This window comes from Lampetra planeri, unplaced genomic scaffold (assembly GCF_965212315.1).
Source record: "Lampetra planeri unplaced genomic scaffold, kcLamPlan1.2.h2 scaffold_721, whole genome shotgun sequence".
Taxonomy (NCBI): domain Eukaryota; kingdom Metazoa; phylum Chordata; class Hyperoartia; order Petromyzontiformes; family Petromyzontidae; genus Lampetra; species Lampetra planeri.
Window position 1 is genome coordinate 26033 of NW_027615543.1, and position 13927 is coordinate 39959.

At 47.4% G+C, this 13927-nt stretch overlaps 1 protein-coding gene across 1 annotated transcript in view; it reads left to right on the forward strand.

Moving 5' to 3' along the window:
* LOC144741800 (metabotropic glycine receptor-like) overlaps positions 1-13616 on the forward strand; it is a gene marked incomplete at its 3' end in the record, with an annotated part of 32556 nt that extends 18940 nt beyond the window's left edge. The window contains 8 exon segments of the mRNA XM_078624302.1: positions 478-673; positions 2077-2145; positions 8447-8556; positions 9759-9978; positions 9980-9998; positions 11132-11270; positions 13257-13362; positions 13492-13616. Coding sequence (XP_078480428.1) covers positions 478-673; positions 2077-2145; positions 8447-8556; positions 9759-9978; positions 9980-9998; positions 11132-11270; positions 13257-13362; positions 13492-13616 — 984 coding nt within the window.
* Between the last annotated feature and the right edge of the window lie 311 nt (positions 13617-13927).

A 13927-nucleotide genomic window follows, 5' to 3' on the forward strand; every position in this document is an offset into this window, starting at 1 on the left:
CAAGGTCAGATACTTGATGAAGGCTGAGAAGTAAAAAAACACACATGGCTTGGAGCTAGCTTCAAACAAAACGACACGCAGACAGTTAACGAAATACCGCGTTGGCTGCACGCCACCACGAGGGAACCCAACGGACCCACAATGACTCTACGTTATCAGGACAAGGCACCCATCCATCAGCCAAGATGACGGCAGAAGTGTGACACCCGGAAAGAGAAGGAATGCAAATTAATTTTAATAAGTAAACTTTGTAAACTTTGTTTGGCACTCAATCTAACGTTGATAGACGTCTGATAGTCGTGTAAATACGGTACTCCAACCTATGCTAGCATGAATGTCGCGCCATGGCGACCGTCTGTGTTAAAGGGTCGTTAACACCACCGACAGGAGCTCTCTCCTTAAATGTCGTTTCCAGAGGTGAAATTCTTCTCCGTGTCGTCTTCAGGGGCGGGGGGCGAAGGGAAAGCTGGCGGACAGCGGCCCCAACGCCGACGAGGACTCCTCCAGCGACTGCCTGCCATGTCAGCAGGGCTGCGCCTTCTGCAAGGACGACACCCCCTGCGTGGCGCCGGACGACAACGCCCTCCGCATGGCCGTCCTGTCCTTCCAGTGCCTCTGCATGCTGGTGGTGTTCGTGAGCATGGTGCTCGTCTACCACTTCCGCAGGAACAAGGTAAGTGAGGTTCTGTGAGGGAGACAGTCGATGGATTGATTGATGGATTGATGGAATCCATTTTACTGATTAGCGTCTTCAGTTGATGTGATTGTGGCGTGTTGGTCTGCATCAGTGTTGGTCTGTGTTCAGGTCTATCAGAGTCTCCCCAGAACCCATTTAATCAGTTTTCGTATTGAGTCCTGGTCAGTTTGACGTTTTAGTCAGATTATCAAAAGATAATACTTGGATTTGAATCCCATTATATATATATATATATATATATATATATATATATATATACAATATTTTTGCACATCCCAAATGTTTTTCATTGTTTTGCACTAAAAAAAAAAATCTGTCATTTCTAAAAGGAGCTGATGATGAATAAATCATCTGAGGCAGATGATTGGACGGTTGTTCCAGGTAACACCAGGTGGTGTGTGTGTGTGTGTGTGTGTGTGTGTGTGTGTGAAACGGCTGCCCGAGCATCAGAGCGAACAATGCCGAACTAATTTACAATTACAGCGCATTCATTGTTGCCATGTTTGATGTGTGTGCAGCCATATGGTCCCTGAATAAACCAGTGATTCCATACGTGGGCGCTCACAACGCCCCTTTGAAATCATTTCAAACCGCCCCGACTGACATCAGCGTCTTGGCCAGCGTCCGGTGTGTGTGTGTGTGTGTGTGTGTGTGTGTGTGTGTGTGTGTGTGTGTGCTCAGTTGGAGCGGATCCATGATGCAGCAGCTTTATTTAACGGGAGGAGAGAAGGAACCTGTTGAGTTTCAGACGTTAATGACGCAGTCAGGTGTCAGGGGCCTCTGACCTCTGACCTCTGTGCCACGATCACACCTTCAAGGCCGATGAGGTCACATGTGTTTTGTCCTCCGTTGTTTTGAATCAACTGCCGCGGAAGAAATCTTCAGCACTGACTGGTTTTTGATTTTGATTATTTGTAGCTTTTATTCCAATTGAACCTCTGTACTTCTGTTTGAATGTTTTAACCATATCTGTTTCATGTGTTTTCATTTATTTTCATCATTGCTATTGTTTCATCCTTTGTTCCTTTTAATCATTTTGTAAAGCACTTTGAGATGCATGTGTGCACCAAAGGTGCTATACAAATAAAGTGTATTATTATTAGTTATTATTACTATTCTTATCATTAGTAGTAACATTTTCCTATTTTTTCAGTCATATTCGTTTTACTTTATTTTACATGTTCAAAGTAAAAGACTTCTGAACTAATGAACTAAATGGATCTATTTTTTTCAGATAATTACAGTATTCATGGCTGTGATATGTAAACAAATGTCTGAACCGTTTGAGTTTGACCAGAAGACGCCCCACGATGAACAAACGTGGTTTCACGATTCATAAACTCGTTCAGTAACCGAGCCGTCTGTGTGTTTGTGGACAGAGTATCAGAGCGTCAGGTCTGGTCCTGCTGGAGGCCATCCTGTGTGGAGCGCTGCTGCTCTACTTCCCGGTAAGCCCTCTGCTCGTTCACTGTGTGTGTGTGTGTGTGTGTGTGTGTGTGTGTGTGTGTGTGTGTGTGTGTGTGTGTGTGTGCGCGCGCTGTGAGCTGACGACAGAGCTCCTCCACATTTGACCTTCAGTTGTCTAAAACAGAACCAACAAAGCTTCATATCTGCAGGATTGTTGTCCAGTCGCTCTAAACTCCATGAATCTTTTTTTTTCCCTGACAGCTGCACTCAGCTGTGATAAGCAGCGTTTTCACAGCTGAGTGTGTGTGCGCGTCCGTCCCTCTGTGCGCGTGTGTGTGTGTGTGTGTGTGTGTGTGTGTGAAGAAACAGCTTTGGCAGGGACAAACATCCCAGGGCTTGTTGGTGACCCCCCTGCTAACTGCACAGACCTGGCGGATGGAGTCAGCATCCCTCCGGCGCCACCATCTGTTGAGCAGCCGCACATGCGGTGGTCACTGAGACGTGCAGGGGGTCCGTTGACTGGGGCTGACCTGAACCGTGTCCTTCTCCATACGACACCTGATTTTAAGATGATTCATGCTTCTTGTTTCTGTTCTGACCTCTGGTCACAAGCTCTTGGTCGACCTGAAGCAGAACTGAGCTGGTGCGTAGTTCCGTTCCGGCCTCACGTTTGTCCCGGTGACGAGCACCCAAGGAGTTTGGTACGGCCACGGCTCCTATACGAACCAGCGAACATTCAGCGTGGACGATAATGTTGTCGACAGAAGACGATGTCGTTTTGGGCCGGTGGACGACAGCGTGTTGTTAAACTCGGTGTTTGTCCGATTCTATTTCGCCGCCGTGCGATTGTGGAGCGCGGAACAGAAGGTGGCGCGAGGTCAAAGTGAGAGCAGACTCTTCTCCGTCTCGCATTGATTTCTGATTGTTCCCTTCAGCCCTGCGCGGCTCGTTGCGGCAGCTGAAGCCATCGAAAAAAACAGCGGCAACGGTCGATAACAAACCACATAAACACGCAGAATCATCTGGAGGAAAACAAAGCAGCTTTTAAAATTCATCTGCCCTCTTCCCTCACCAGCAGTTTTTATATTTGTATTTTTATTTTTTTGCAGATGACCAGACGCATTCCGACGCCCACGTACCATTGATTTCCACGAATCCTCCATCACGTCTTTCCTCCTGGGCACTCGCGGCTTCGCCCTAATTGCAATTTAGTCGCAATCATGCGGAGCTATGCTTAGCCAAGCAGTGCAGAGTAAATGTAATTAACAGCAGCTGATTTAGCGCCGGCTAATCAATGCGCTTTGCTGCGACAAGCTCCCGGAAAGTAATAACGTTTGAAATTTGCAGAGTGAAAGCAAGCTGGGGAGGCAGCTCATTGGTTTCCGGATGGATGAATGAATGAATGAATGAATTGACGTTCCTGCATCCAGCCGGCGTAGCGACGACACCTGATGCTAAAAATAGATGAAAGACATCTGCGGTGATATGTGAGGGCTGTTTCTCTCTGCTGAAACCATCCCGCCGTGTGAGAAATGGCACCTTTATTTTATTTAATTGCACAGCGTCTCCATGACGAGCTGCGGCTGCAGTGCCGCGACGCATCACTCCCACTCTAAATATAGATCCACAAGTATTCCGCCGCTGCTTCTATTTTTAATATTTCCATTGTCATTAAGAAGCAGCAGATGCGTTTCATCCTGCTGTGGGGGTAATGTAATATTTGTCTTGCTCTTCCCACCCGTGTGTGTCGCAGCCAATAACCTCACCCCCCCCCCCCCTTCCCCCCCACAACAACTCCCACAGCTTGGAAACAGAAGGGGAGAGGCAGAAAGAATATGGCAGAACGAAAGCTGTTTCACTCTGGCTGCAGCTTCTTCTCAACGCAGTAACCTTTTTTCATTTCACCACCAAAGTACTGACTCAGAGGTGGTGGCACGTCGACAGTAGCACTGACGTAATGTAAATGTTCTTTATTCATGCAGCCCTTGACAACAACCCTTTCAGTGAACCATGGATAGCGAGAATAAAAACAATAAAAGCCATAAAATCGATACAATACGTGAAATAAAAGCAGTAAAATAGAATAAAATGGATAAAGTAAGTGCTGGGCATTAACCTCCATCCTAAATAAATAGCATAGCTGATAGCTGCTTCTTGGTAAATGCACAAAGGGGTTGGAATATTTTTAGCCGTTCACGTGTGGGAGAACGTTGACGCGGCTGCAGCTTGTGGCGGCTTCATTAGACGTGTCGTATGTGACACGTTCGGCTGAGCTATGACACGTATTCCTCTGAGCAGCCGGAAATGAAAGGCTGGGGTTAAAAGGAGAGCAGCATCGGACGACACACCGCCTGACGTCTGCTGGAGGTTTGTGCCACGAGCGAATCCGTCGCCGTCGTCCGGACGGAACAGGACACACGACGCGGTCAAATTAAATGTTGGAGCAAAAAATCGCAAAGAGTTGTTGGTTTAAACCACAGTTTAAACACAGCAGTGTTGTCAACTCCTCAGTGAGGAAAGTCGCTATTGGCTGTCTGAAAAGTCACTAGAAATCACTAAATGGCGTCATTGGATAATTTGCATACTTGTCAATTTGTATTTAATCTTTATGGACGCTGCACTCTGCAAAAACGTCAACTCTTACGAAGAATATTTGTCTTATTTGGAGTTACCATCTTTCATTTCTAGCCATAAAAAATACTGTTAACTTGTTGTTAGATATTTTTCGCTTTGAATTGTCACTTGAGATAAACAGAGAAAGTTCTCTTTTTTTTTAAGTGAAAATGTGCTCAAAAAAAAAAATCTTTTTCATGTGTTTTCTTAAGTGTAAAAGACAGAAGAAGTTTTATGGCCGAACAGAGTGATCTTGAATTGATATAAAAAAATATAATTTTGAAGTCATGTAGGAGAGAAGAATAACACGGTGAGGAGACAAAGACTGAGTAAAAAAAAAACACACCAGAATAATGTTGCGAACTACGAGGCGAGCATCAGCCGGCTGTGGTCTGAACTGTGCAAAGGCCGAGCACATTGTAATTTACACTCGGCCCCACCTCAGGGAGCCGCGGGCGGAGGAGAAACCATTACCCTCCTGCCAGAGATCGGCCCCTCCCGAGCGCCGGCGGGGTGTCGGCTTTCATATAAAAATGGATCTATCGCAATTACGACAGCGCCGCTCCTCCCCCTCCCACCCTTAAGATGTCTCAGATTTGAGAGAGTGGAGAATGAAAAGATGACCAGACCAAAAAAACAACAACAGCTTTGTTGCTGAATGTCAGCTGAATGTCCTGTTCTGTCCACTTTTCTCTTCCCGTCAGCTGGATTCTGCTCTGTTGTACACATGTGGTCTTTGGAAGAGCTCTAACGGTTTCCCCCGGTGCTACATTCCTGCTAGCATACTTTGGACTACCGTAATTATCAGGCCAGGAATCGTCCACCGGTTCCTGAAAGGTGCTGCCATGTTGCTGTCATTACGGTAATCCCATTCACTCACAACACACTGTTGCCAGAAGCCAGCGGGTCATTACCGTAATGACAGTAACGTGTCTGCGGAGTGCAACTTCTCAAAGTATTCTTTCAGGAACCGATGGAGGTTTTCTCCTTCTCCTAGCGTCTTCTGCACACCAGGTAGAGGAACACTTCTCGAGGGACACTTCTCAGTCGCCATTTGGCGCAAGTAGTCACGTAGTTACGGTACTCCAAAGTATGCTAGAGCGAATGTACCGCCAGAGATACGGTTGGGAACAATTCCAAACTAACATCTGTTAAGTAATTACAAAAACAAAAACAGCTTCTCCACCACGTGTCCTTAAACCAATACTGTACAAAATCCGTGCATCCTCGTACACCATTTACAGCTGGAGTTCATAAAGAAACCCGACGGTGACTTGGAACTTGTGTCCCCTCGTTTCCCGCCCCCTCCCCCGATATGATTTCCTGGAAAAGGTGCGACGGTCAAAGCGAAAACAACCTCTCAGGCAAACGGTCTGATGAAGAATCAGCACCATTTTTTAAAGTTGGGTCCTCTGAGATCGGCTAAATGTCGACTTCCAAAAGCTCTTATCCAGTTGGACCTGAGACTGAGCCCAGACGAATGCGTCGGCGTGGGGGGGTGGTGGTAATTGTCTCCTCGGTATCGACGTCCATTAGAGCGACTCGCACCACCATGATCCTCACACGTCCACGCATGCGCAGTGGTGTGTAACACCTGATCCTCTTCCTTTCCCACAGCGCGGAACCCGAGCTCCAGCACTTAGTATTGATTATTAATGGAAGAGTAAAGGGGGGTGATGGGGATACACGTGGGGGTGAGGGATCGGAAGCACTGGTGGAGCTCCAGAGGTCAGAAGTGAACGTATGGATGCTCCGGATTCTCTGCTGTCGGCACAGAAACATGACCCGTGACACTGAAAATGTGTGTGTGTGTGTGTCATACTATCATATGTAATTATACTGTTTAAATACTGGGTTTATGATTCGTTTCATGAGCTTTCATGATGCCATATCGATCAGAATTATAACAAAAGGTTTAAAAATCAGTCAGTTTGTGTTTGACGTATGAAGCTAAAACGTAGGAACGTTTCACTGCCTGAATTAAACTACTGGCAAAAAACAAAACTTTTCCATGATATTCTAGCTTGATAGGCGAGGGAACACGCTGACAGTTCAGACTCTATAATCGTGTCATGTGACTCACGTTCTTACACCTGTTCCAACGTCCGAACCATCTTCAGTCTGTAGGGGGCGACATTCAGGCCACGGTGCCCATGCGTTGATGTCCTTTCACACCGGTCTGTAGTTTCCTACAGCAGATTCCTCTGTTACGGCCTCTGCTGCGGTGAAAATAGCGATTGCACGGAAGAGTGAGGGGCAACGGTGGCGAAGTCTGAGAATGACACATCACTGCAGACGGAGCAGGGAGAGGGTTTGGGAGCAGCTAACGTTGATCGTAGTTCTTCTCTGGGATGTGTTCGCTTCTTATCAATTGTTGTTGTGATTATAGACCTGCTGTTTATTGATATTTTTACGCCACATGTTTTATGTTTCACCGTTTATACATATATACTTTTATTTCATTGTCAAGGTAGAGATAGAAAAAACCAACAACGAATCTCGAACGTAATTATACGTATAACACATAAAACACGACCCCAAACGTGAGAAAACACGGCTGAAAAACAGCAGAACGATGTGAAACTGACTCATTCAGGTGGTTGGAAACGATGCCCCACGGGAGCGGTAACACACACACACACACACACACCTCAAACAGTGGCTTCGAGCAGCACGCGACCGAGCAGCTGCTGTTTGTCTGAAAGAACAAATCACGCGCTGTGTTTTCCCCTGGTGCCTTTTTAGTCGTCTTCCCTTGCCCTCGTCGGTCCCTGCGGACACAAATGTGCGTCAGCAAGTTGCCGGGCGCCGGTGCAGCCCGCTATCTCCTCATCAGCTCCTCTGCTTTGCCTCTGCTGGGGGAAACAAAACGGCGTTTATCTTTTCCAGTCGGTTGTTTCAACCTGTTTGTGTTTACGATTAACGTCGCTTGTTTGCTTTGTTTCGGAGTCAACTGGAACGGGTTTGTTTGACGCGTCTGCATCTGACGGGCCACCCGTTCGCTGTGTCCTGGGGGGAAGGGGGGGGTCCTCCGTGTCCCTTCGCTGACTCAAACCCAATGAGCAAAAATATCCACATGCCTGCGTCTTCACCGCTGCCTGAGGGAACGTATTAATGGCTCGGCTTAATCCGATTAACATTAACAATCCCGTGGGGGAAATCGCTGCACATCTGCAATGGACAGATAATTATGGAGTCTCAGATGTTTGTTTCTGTCTTTGTGTGTGTGTGTGTGTGTCAGCTGGGATGGGCACCAGGTCTTTGAAGCAAACATGGCGTGGGTGTGTGTCCTCCTTTTTGGGTATTTTTACACGTGTATTCAAGCCGAATCCGCCAATGCCGGTTGGTTGAGTGAACTAAGGCCTCGTCCACACGGAGACGGGTTCAGGTGACGCCTCAAGAGTTGTTTTTTTGTGAAGACGACAGCTTGTGTCCAACCGACACGATGATGTCATAGCTCCGCCTCTCCTTACCCTCGTGCTAACTGGCTAACAACCACACTGGCAGCTCGATCTTTCCAAAGTGATGTATTTGTTCATCCCGTCCACGCAAACATCTCCGTTTTGTTGCAACCATGTTATCCACCGTCTTTTTCTAGTGCTTGTTTACTGCGCCACCTACAGGCCTGGCATATGTATGACAATGTGTTCACTGGATTTGTGTGGACGCACGCAATGAATCCACGAATAAACGCACAAATGTATTAAAAAGCTGCTTCCTGTCCGTCAGGTTGGGATTCTCAACTTCCAGCCGAGCGTGTTTCGCTGCATCCTGCTGCGATGGGTTCGACTGTTGGGATTCGCCACCGTCTATGGAACCCTGACGCTGAAGCTGTACAGGTAACACACACACACACACATAGTGCGCACACACACTCCATTTGACGTCTTGATTGCTTAGAAACAGAGATAGAAATACGAGCTGTGTGAAGTGTGGAGGCAGCGTGTTTTCTCAGCTCCTCCGTCACCGGTTGACACGCGTTTCACTGCCGCCTTAAGTGGAAGTCAAGTAAAAGTCATTAAGAAAACACAGGGGTGCGCTATATGTAAGGTGCTACTGACGGATGACTGGCAGACACACGGGGAGATGACCTCACTGAGAGGAGCGTGGCGATGGGGGAGGCGGGGTTATTTATCACCTCCACTGATATGACAGAGGCCTCGTTATTTAAAGTCTGATTTGTTCGCGGACAGAGCTTTTTGTCAGGCCGGCCTGTCGAAAAGGACGATTAAAGATGATGTGGCGGGAGCAGAGAAAACCCTCGGAGACGCATGTTAACATATTGCATAGATGAATTTTTTGATGGGCGGCTCATTAGCGAGGACATTTCATCAATGCGCGTGAAGGGCAGAGCCTAAGAATAGCGGCAGCCGGTCATGTGGTCGAGCGCAGAAAGTCCTGATGTGTGTGTCAGCGTTTATGAGCAGTGTGTTCATCCTGACATGAAGAAAACGTGTTGATTTTTTTTCATCTATTTTATTTCTATTTTTTTTTATCTATTTTAATGTAGACTGACAGTTTACTGTTAAGCCTTTAACACTGACATTGTCCCCAGCGCTACATGTGCGTTAGCTTATCTATAGCATATGTATTCTGATAGCGTCATACTCCAGAGTGTGTTTTCATTCACTTTATCAGTCTAAAATAAGGAACATTTTCAAGCAAGAAGGTTTTACTGTGTAGAATTCTCCTACACGAGGTTGCTCCGGGTACTCCAGCTTTGCCACACGGACCTGAAACATGCAGTGAGGTGAAGTGGAGAATCTGGATTGGCCACAGGTGTGTGTGTGTGTGTGTGTGTGAATAGGGTTTTTTTTGTATGTGTGTCTTCTCTGTGATTGGCCGGCCGCCTGACCCCGCCTCTCGAACGCAAACATCAGCTGTGATTGGCTCCCAGGATATACAAAAGGACCAATGGATATGTAGAATAAGAATTGCAAAATAGAAATGAGGCGTGCAAGTACCTAAACAGATATTTGTGCGTTTGAGGGCCAGTTGTCCTCCAACACTTTGACCCCACGTTGTGTCGTGTGCGTCTCAGGGTCCTCAAGGTGTTCCTGTCCCGCACCGCCCAGAGGATCCCCTACATGACCAGCTGGCGAGTGTTACGCCTTCTCGCCATCATCTTGCTGATCGTCTGCTGGTTCCTGGTGGCCTGGACGTCGGCCGTCTGCCAGAACCCGGACAGGAAGTCGGCGCTCATCGACGTGGGCTACACGCCTGACGGGCTGCAGTTCAGCATGTGTCTGCTGGACCGCTGGGGACTACATGATGGCCGTCGGTGAGTCCCCGCCGCCGTAGGTTCCCACACGGGGAACGCAGAGGCTCTTTGTCAGGCCAAGATGGAAGGTGGAAGTAGTCCCAGACGCTCCACAGGAAAGCAGCAACTTGCCGCGAGGAAATATTGCTGAGTCATGGAAAGAAACAGATGGACTCCAGCAGAGCGCCTGTAAAACCGAGGATGCACTTTCATTGTGTTTCATAAAAGATGTATTACGCACGGCACAAGCTCACAGTAAATCTGTCCGCTTCAATACCGAAAAACATTCCACCGCTTCCACCCGACGGAGATTTATCTCCGGGCGTCCGTACGCGCAGCGTCGGCGCGGCAGCGTTCACTTCATCTAAAAATATTACACTGTACTTAATCACTCTTTTCCTCCCTCACATTCTTGCAGAGTGCGTTATTTTCTCTGACAAACTGCCTGGCAAAAAGAAATATTTCCTCGCAAGACAAGTTTTATGTTCTTCAGAGGAAACGAATGGAGCTTGAACACAACAACAACAACAACAACAACAACGACAACAAAATACATCGAATGACATTGAATGTGGTTTGTTGCGTTATTTGTCTTATTATTTATAATCAGTCTAATTTGTAGTTAAAAAATGCTTTACACTCAAAAATAACCTGAAAAAGTAACTTGTTTTACACCAAATTTTCACTGAAGTAAAAAAATAAAAAACACTGCTCCACTGACAAATGTTTCTGCTTATTTCAAGTGAAAATTTGCCTTAGACAAGTGAGAAATTCATAAAAACAAGTTACTTTTTCAGGTGATGTGTTCCGATTTGAAGAGATTTTATGGCTGGAAATGATAAACAAGACAAATATTCTGTCTCGTCTGAATTTATTTGAATATTTGAGCTGAGGGAGTGAGCAGCTGTTTCCGCCGTTCTCCGTTTCCCTCTTGTGACAGAAGTGTGATTCGCTGCGACCCGACAGCCCCACAGATCAAACCGACGGCGCCGTTAATGCCGAAATAATGACGACCTGTTTATGTCTGTGGGGCCGTCTGCTTGCGAGGAAACAACCCCCGGATGACTCCAGAGCTCCTCCGGAACAGTTTATTGTTCTTGTCTTTTTCTTCTCTCCACGTGTTTCCACTGTTCTTTCTCTCTCTCCTCCCCCAGCCGAGTTCCTCTTCCTACTGTGGGCGGTGTACCTGTGTTACGCTGTGAGGACGGTGCCATCTGCCTTCCACGAGCCGCGCTACATGGCCATTGCTGTTCACAACGAGCTCGTCCTGTCGGCCATATTCCACGTCATCAGGTAGCCCAACTCAAATGTTTGATGAAAAACGCTCAGAAAGACGCTCAGCCCACGATGATTCCTGTGTTCTCTCGTCCTAGATGGCGCTGAAACAAAAAAACAACCACTTTTACAGTTCCACTGTACAACCACTTTTACAGATGGGGAACGCTCCATCAGTCGTAGGCCAGCGTGAAGCTCCCTTCATCTGGGACGTGTCTTTTATTGTGGCGGGATCGGCGCACTGCCCCCAGCGTCAGACAGCTGCAGTTTATAAATGAGGCGTTTCAGCTGATGCCGCGGCGGCTGCTCCTGGCTGAAGTCCCGCAGCTCCGGCGCATCATTTACTAATGAACTGTGGCGGAATAATTCATGTTATTTTCAACATGCCGTCGACAACCGTAGCTCAGTTATAAATGAACACACACTGTTTCATAAATCCTGTCAGCGTACAGGTTTAGCAGAGTGCGTGTGTGTGTGTGTGTGTGTGTATGTGTGTGTGTTCTCGTGTGTGTGAGAACAGCTGGTGATGTGTGATTGCGTTTACGTTTGGTTTGACGGGTGTTTTCAATGTGAGACGTCCACACGGAGACGTTTTCTTGGGGTAAATGCACGTTTTGACAGATCGTCCACATGGACCCTGGACACTGGGGCTGGAAACGCACTTTTTTTCAAACCTGGTGTGCAAAAATTGAATTCGCCACCCTCACCTTCACCCCTGGACGGCGATTCCACATACTTTGTGTATCGAGGTGCTGTCACCCCCCGACCTCTGACCTTCGACCTCTTCCCCCATGTCCCATAACAACAACAACGTCGGACCCCTTGTGCCCCCACACCGGCTCTGTTTTTGGTGACAGGCTATCAGCTAGCGCGACCTACAGGCCTGGAGGATGAATTACAGCCTCTCCAGCCGTTTCCAATGGATCCATGCGGATGCAGATATTCCTGATATGATGCCGAGGAAGACTGAAAGAAGTTCTGTTACGTGTGGACGCGGCCTAATTTGGACAAGTTGCCGTTGTGGCGAGCTGATTCTGACCGGACCCGCCACTGGGGACGCCGATATACGCTGGGCTTGTTAGCGGCATCCGGCGTTCATGTCACAGGATGTGCCGTTTGATCCCACGGTGGCCAGTTAGAGCCCGAGACCTTCTCGCCTGCCTGCGATGGTCATCAGTAGTCAGGGCTGAGAGGGGTGAACAAAAGGGAACGTGAGAGCAGGAAGATGTCTCCCTGAGATGCTGCGGGGCCGTTAAAAGGACAACGCGCCAAGGTTATTAAATCCGCTGCGAGAACTCCTCACAGGAGGGAGAACTTCAAAACTTCAGACGTTTCACATGCCCAGACCTTTCCCTTCATTTGTACCTCCAAGCTATTACTGCAGTAACTGTTCGTTAATTAGCTATTTGCCAACTTCAACAACGTAATGAGCCTGGTGGATGACATTTGCAGCGAATGGCGGCGCTCTGGTGGGTGAATTAACATCTAACAGGACACGTCTTCATACCCTCAGCACACACGAGATCTCGCTATCCGGAAAGGCTGCTCATTAATTTTAAATTAGAAGCTGCAGCCTCTCTTCACACCACCAGTGTTTATGCCATCTCCTGCTAACTGCTGCACACAGTCACCCCTGTGTGACCCCCCCCACCCCCCCCACCCCCCGCGGCTCATATATAACCGACCAAACCTTGACTGTGAATCCGGTTCAGAGCTGAACCCATGTGGAACTGACTTGAAGCAGCAGAATTGATGCTTTGACAGATGTGTTTAAATCTTTGCCGGCAAACGCATAAAATCGTCTCTCTCAGTACATATCAAAGAGATTTACTGTCACAACATGGTGTCGGAACTGCGTTTACTGCATGGAAATGTGTTATTGATGTCCGGCGTGCGTGTTGAGTCTTGTTTGTCGAGCAGATGGAATAACGAGTTGGGACGATCGGTCATAAATAAGTCCAGATAAGTGATTTTTCCTCTCCGTTTGTCTTCACATCCTCACAGGTTCACTCTGGCTCCTGAGCTGCATCCGGACTGGATGCTGCTGCTGTTCTTCACCCACACACACTTAACTGTGACGGTCACACTGGGTCTGCTCCTCGTTCCCAAGGTACAGTACGAAACTCCACGGATACAAAGAAAGGATCAGATTCCTTGAACCCTTTAACACTGCCGCTGCATTCGTGCTAACATACTTTGGAGTACCGTAATTACACGACTCTTTGCGCTATGAGAACAGTTCCTTAAAGCTGAGACGTGTCTCACGGTTCCTCTACCTGGTGTGAAGAAGGAGCTAGGAGAAGGAGAAAACCTTCATCGGTTCCTGAAAATTGAGAAATTCACAGACAAGTTGCTGTCATTACGGTAATGACCCGCCAGCTTTAAGCAACAAAAGGAATGGGATCACCATAGTGACAGAAATATGGCTGTTGTCAACTTTCAACGAACTGTCGGACATTTTCTCCTTCTTCTAGCTCCTTCTTCACACCAGGTAGAGGAACCCAGTGACACTTCTCAGCTTCTCTCAGGAACCATTTTCAGCAAATAGTCGTATAATTACGGTATTCCAATTTATGCTAGTGATTATAGCCCCGGGTGATACAGTCGACGTTAAAGGGTTAATTATTCTCATTTTCCGTGGAAAACACAATCATGTTGTGATTCATTCGTCTATA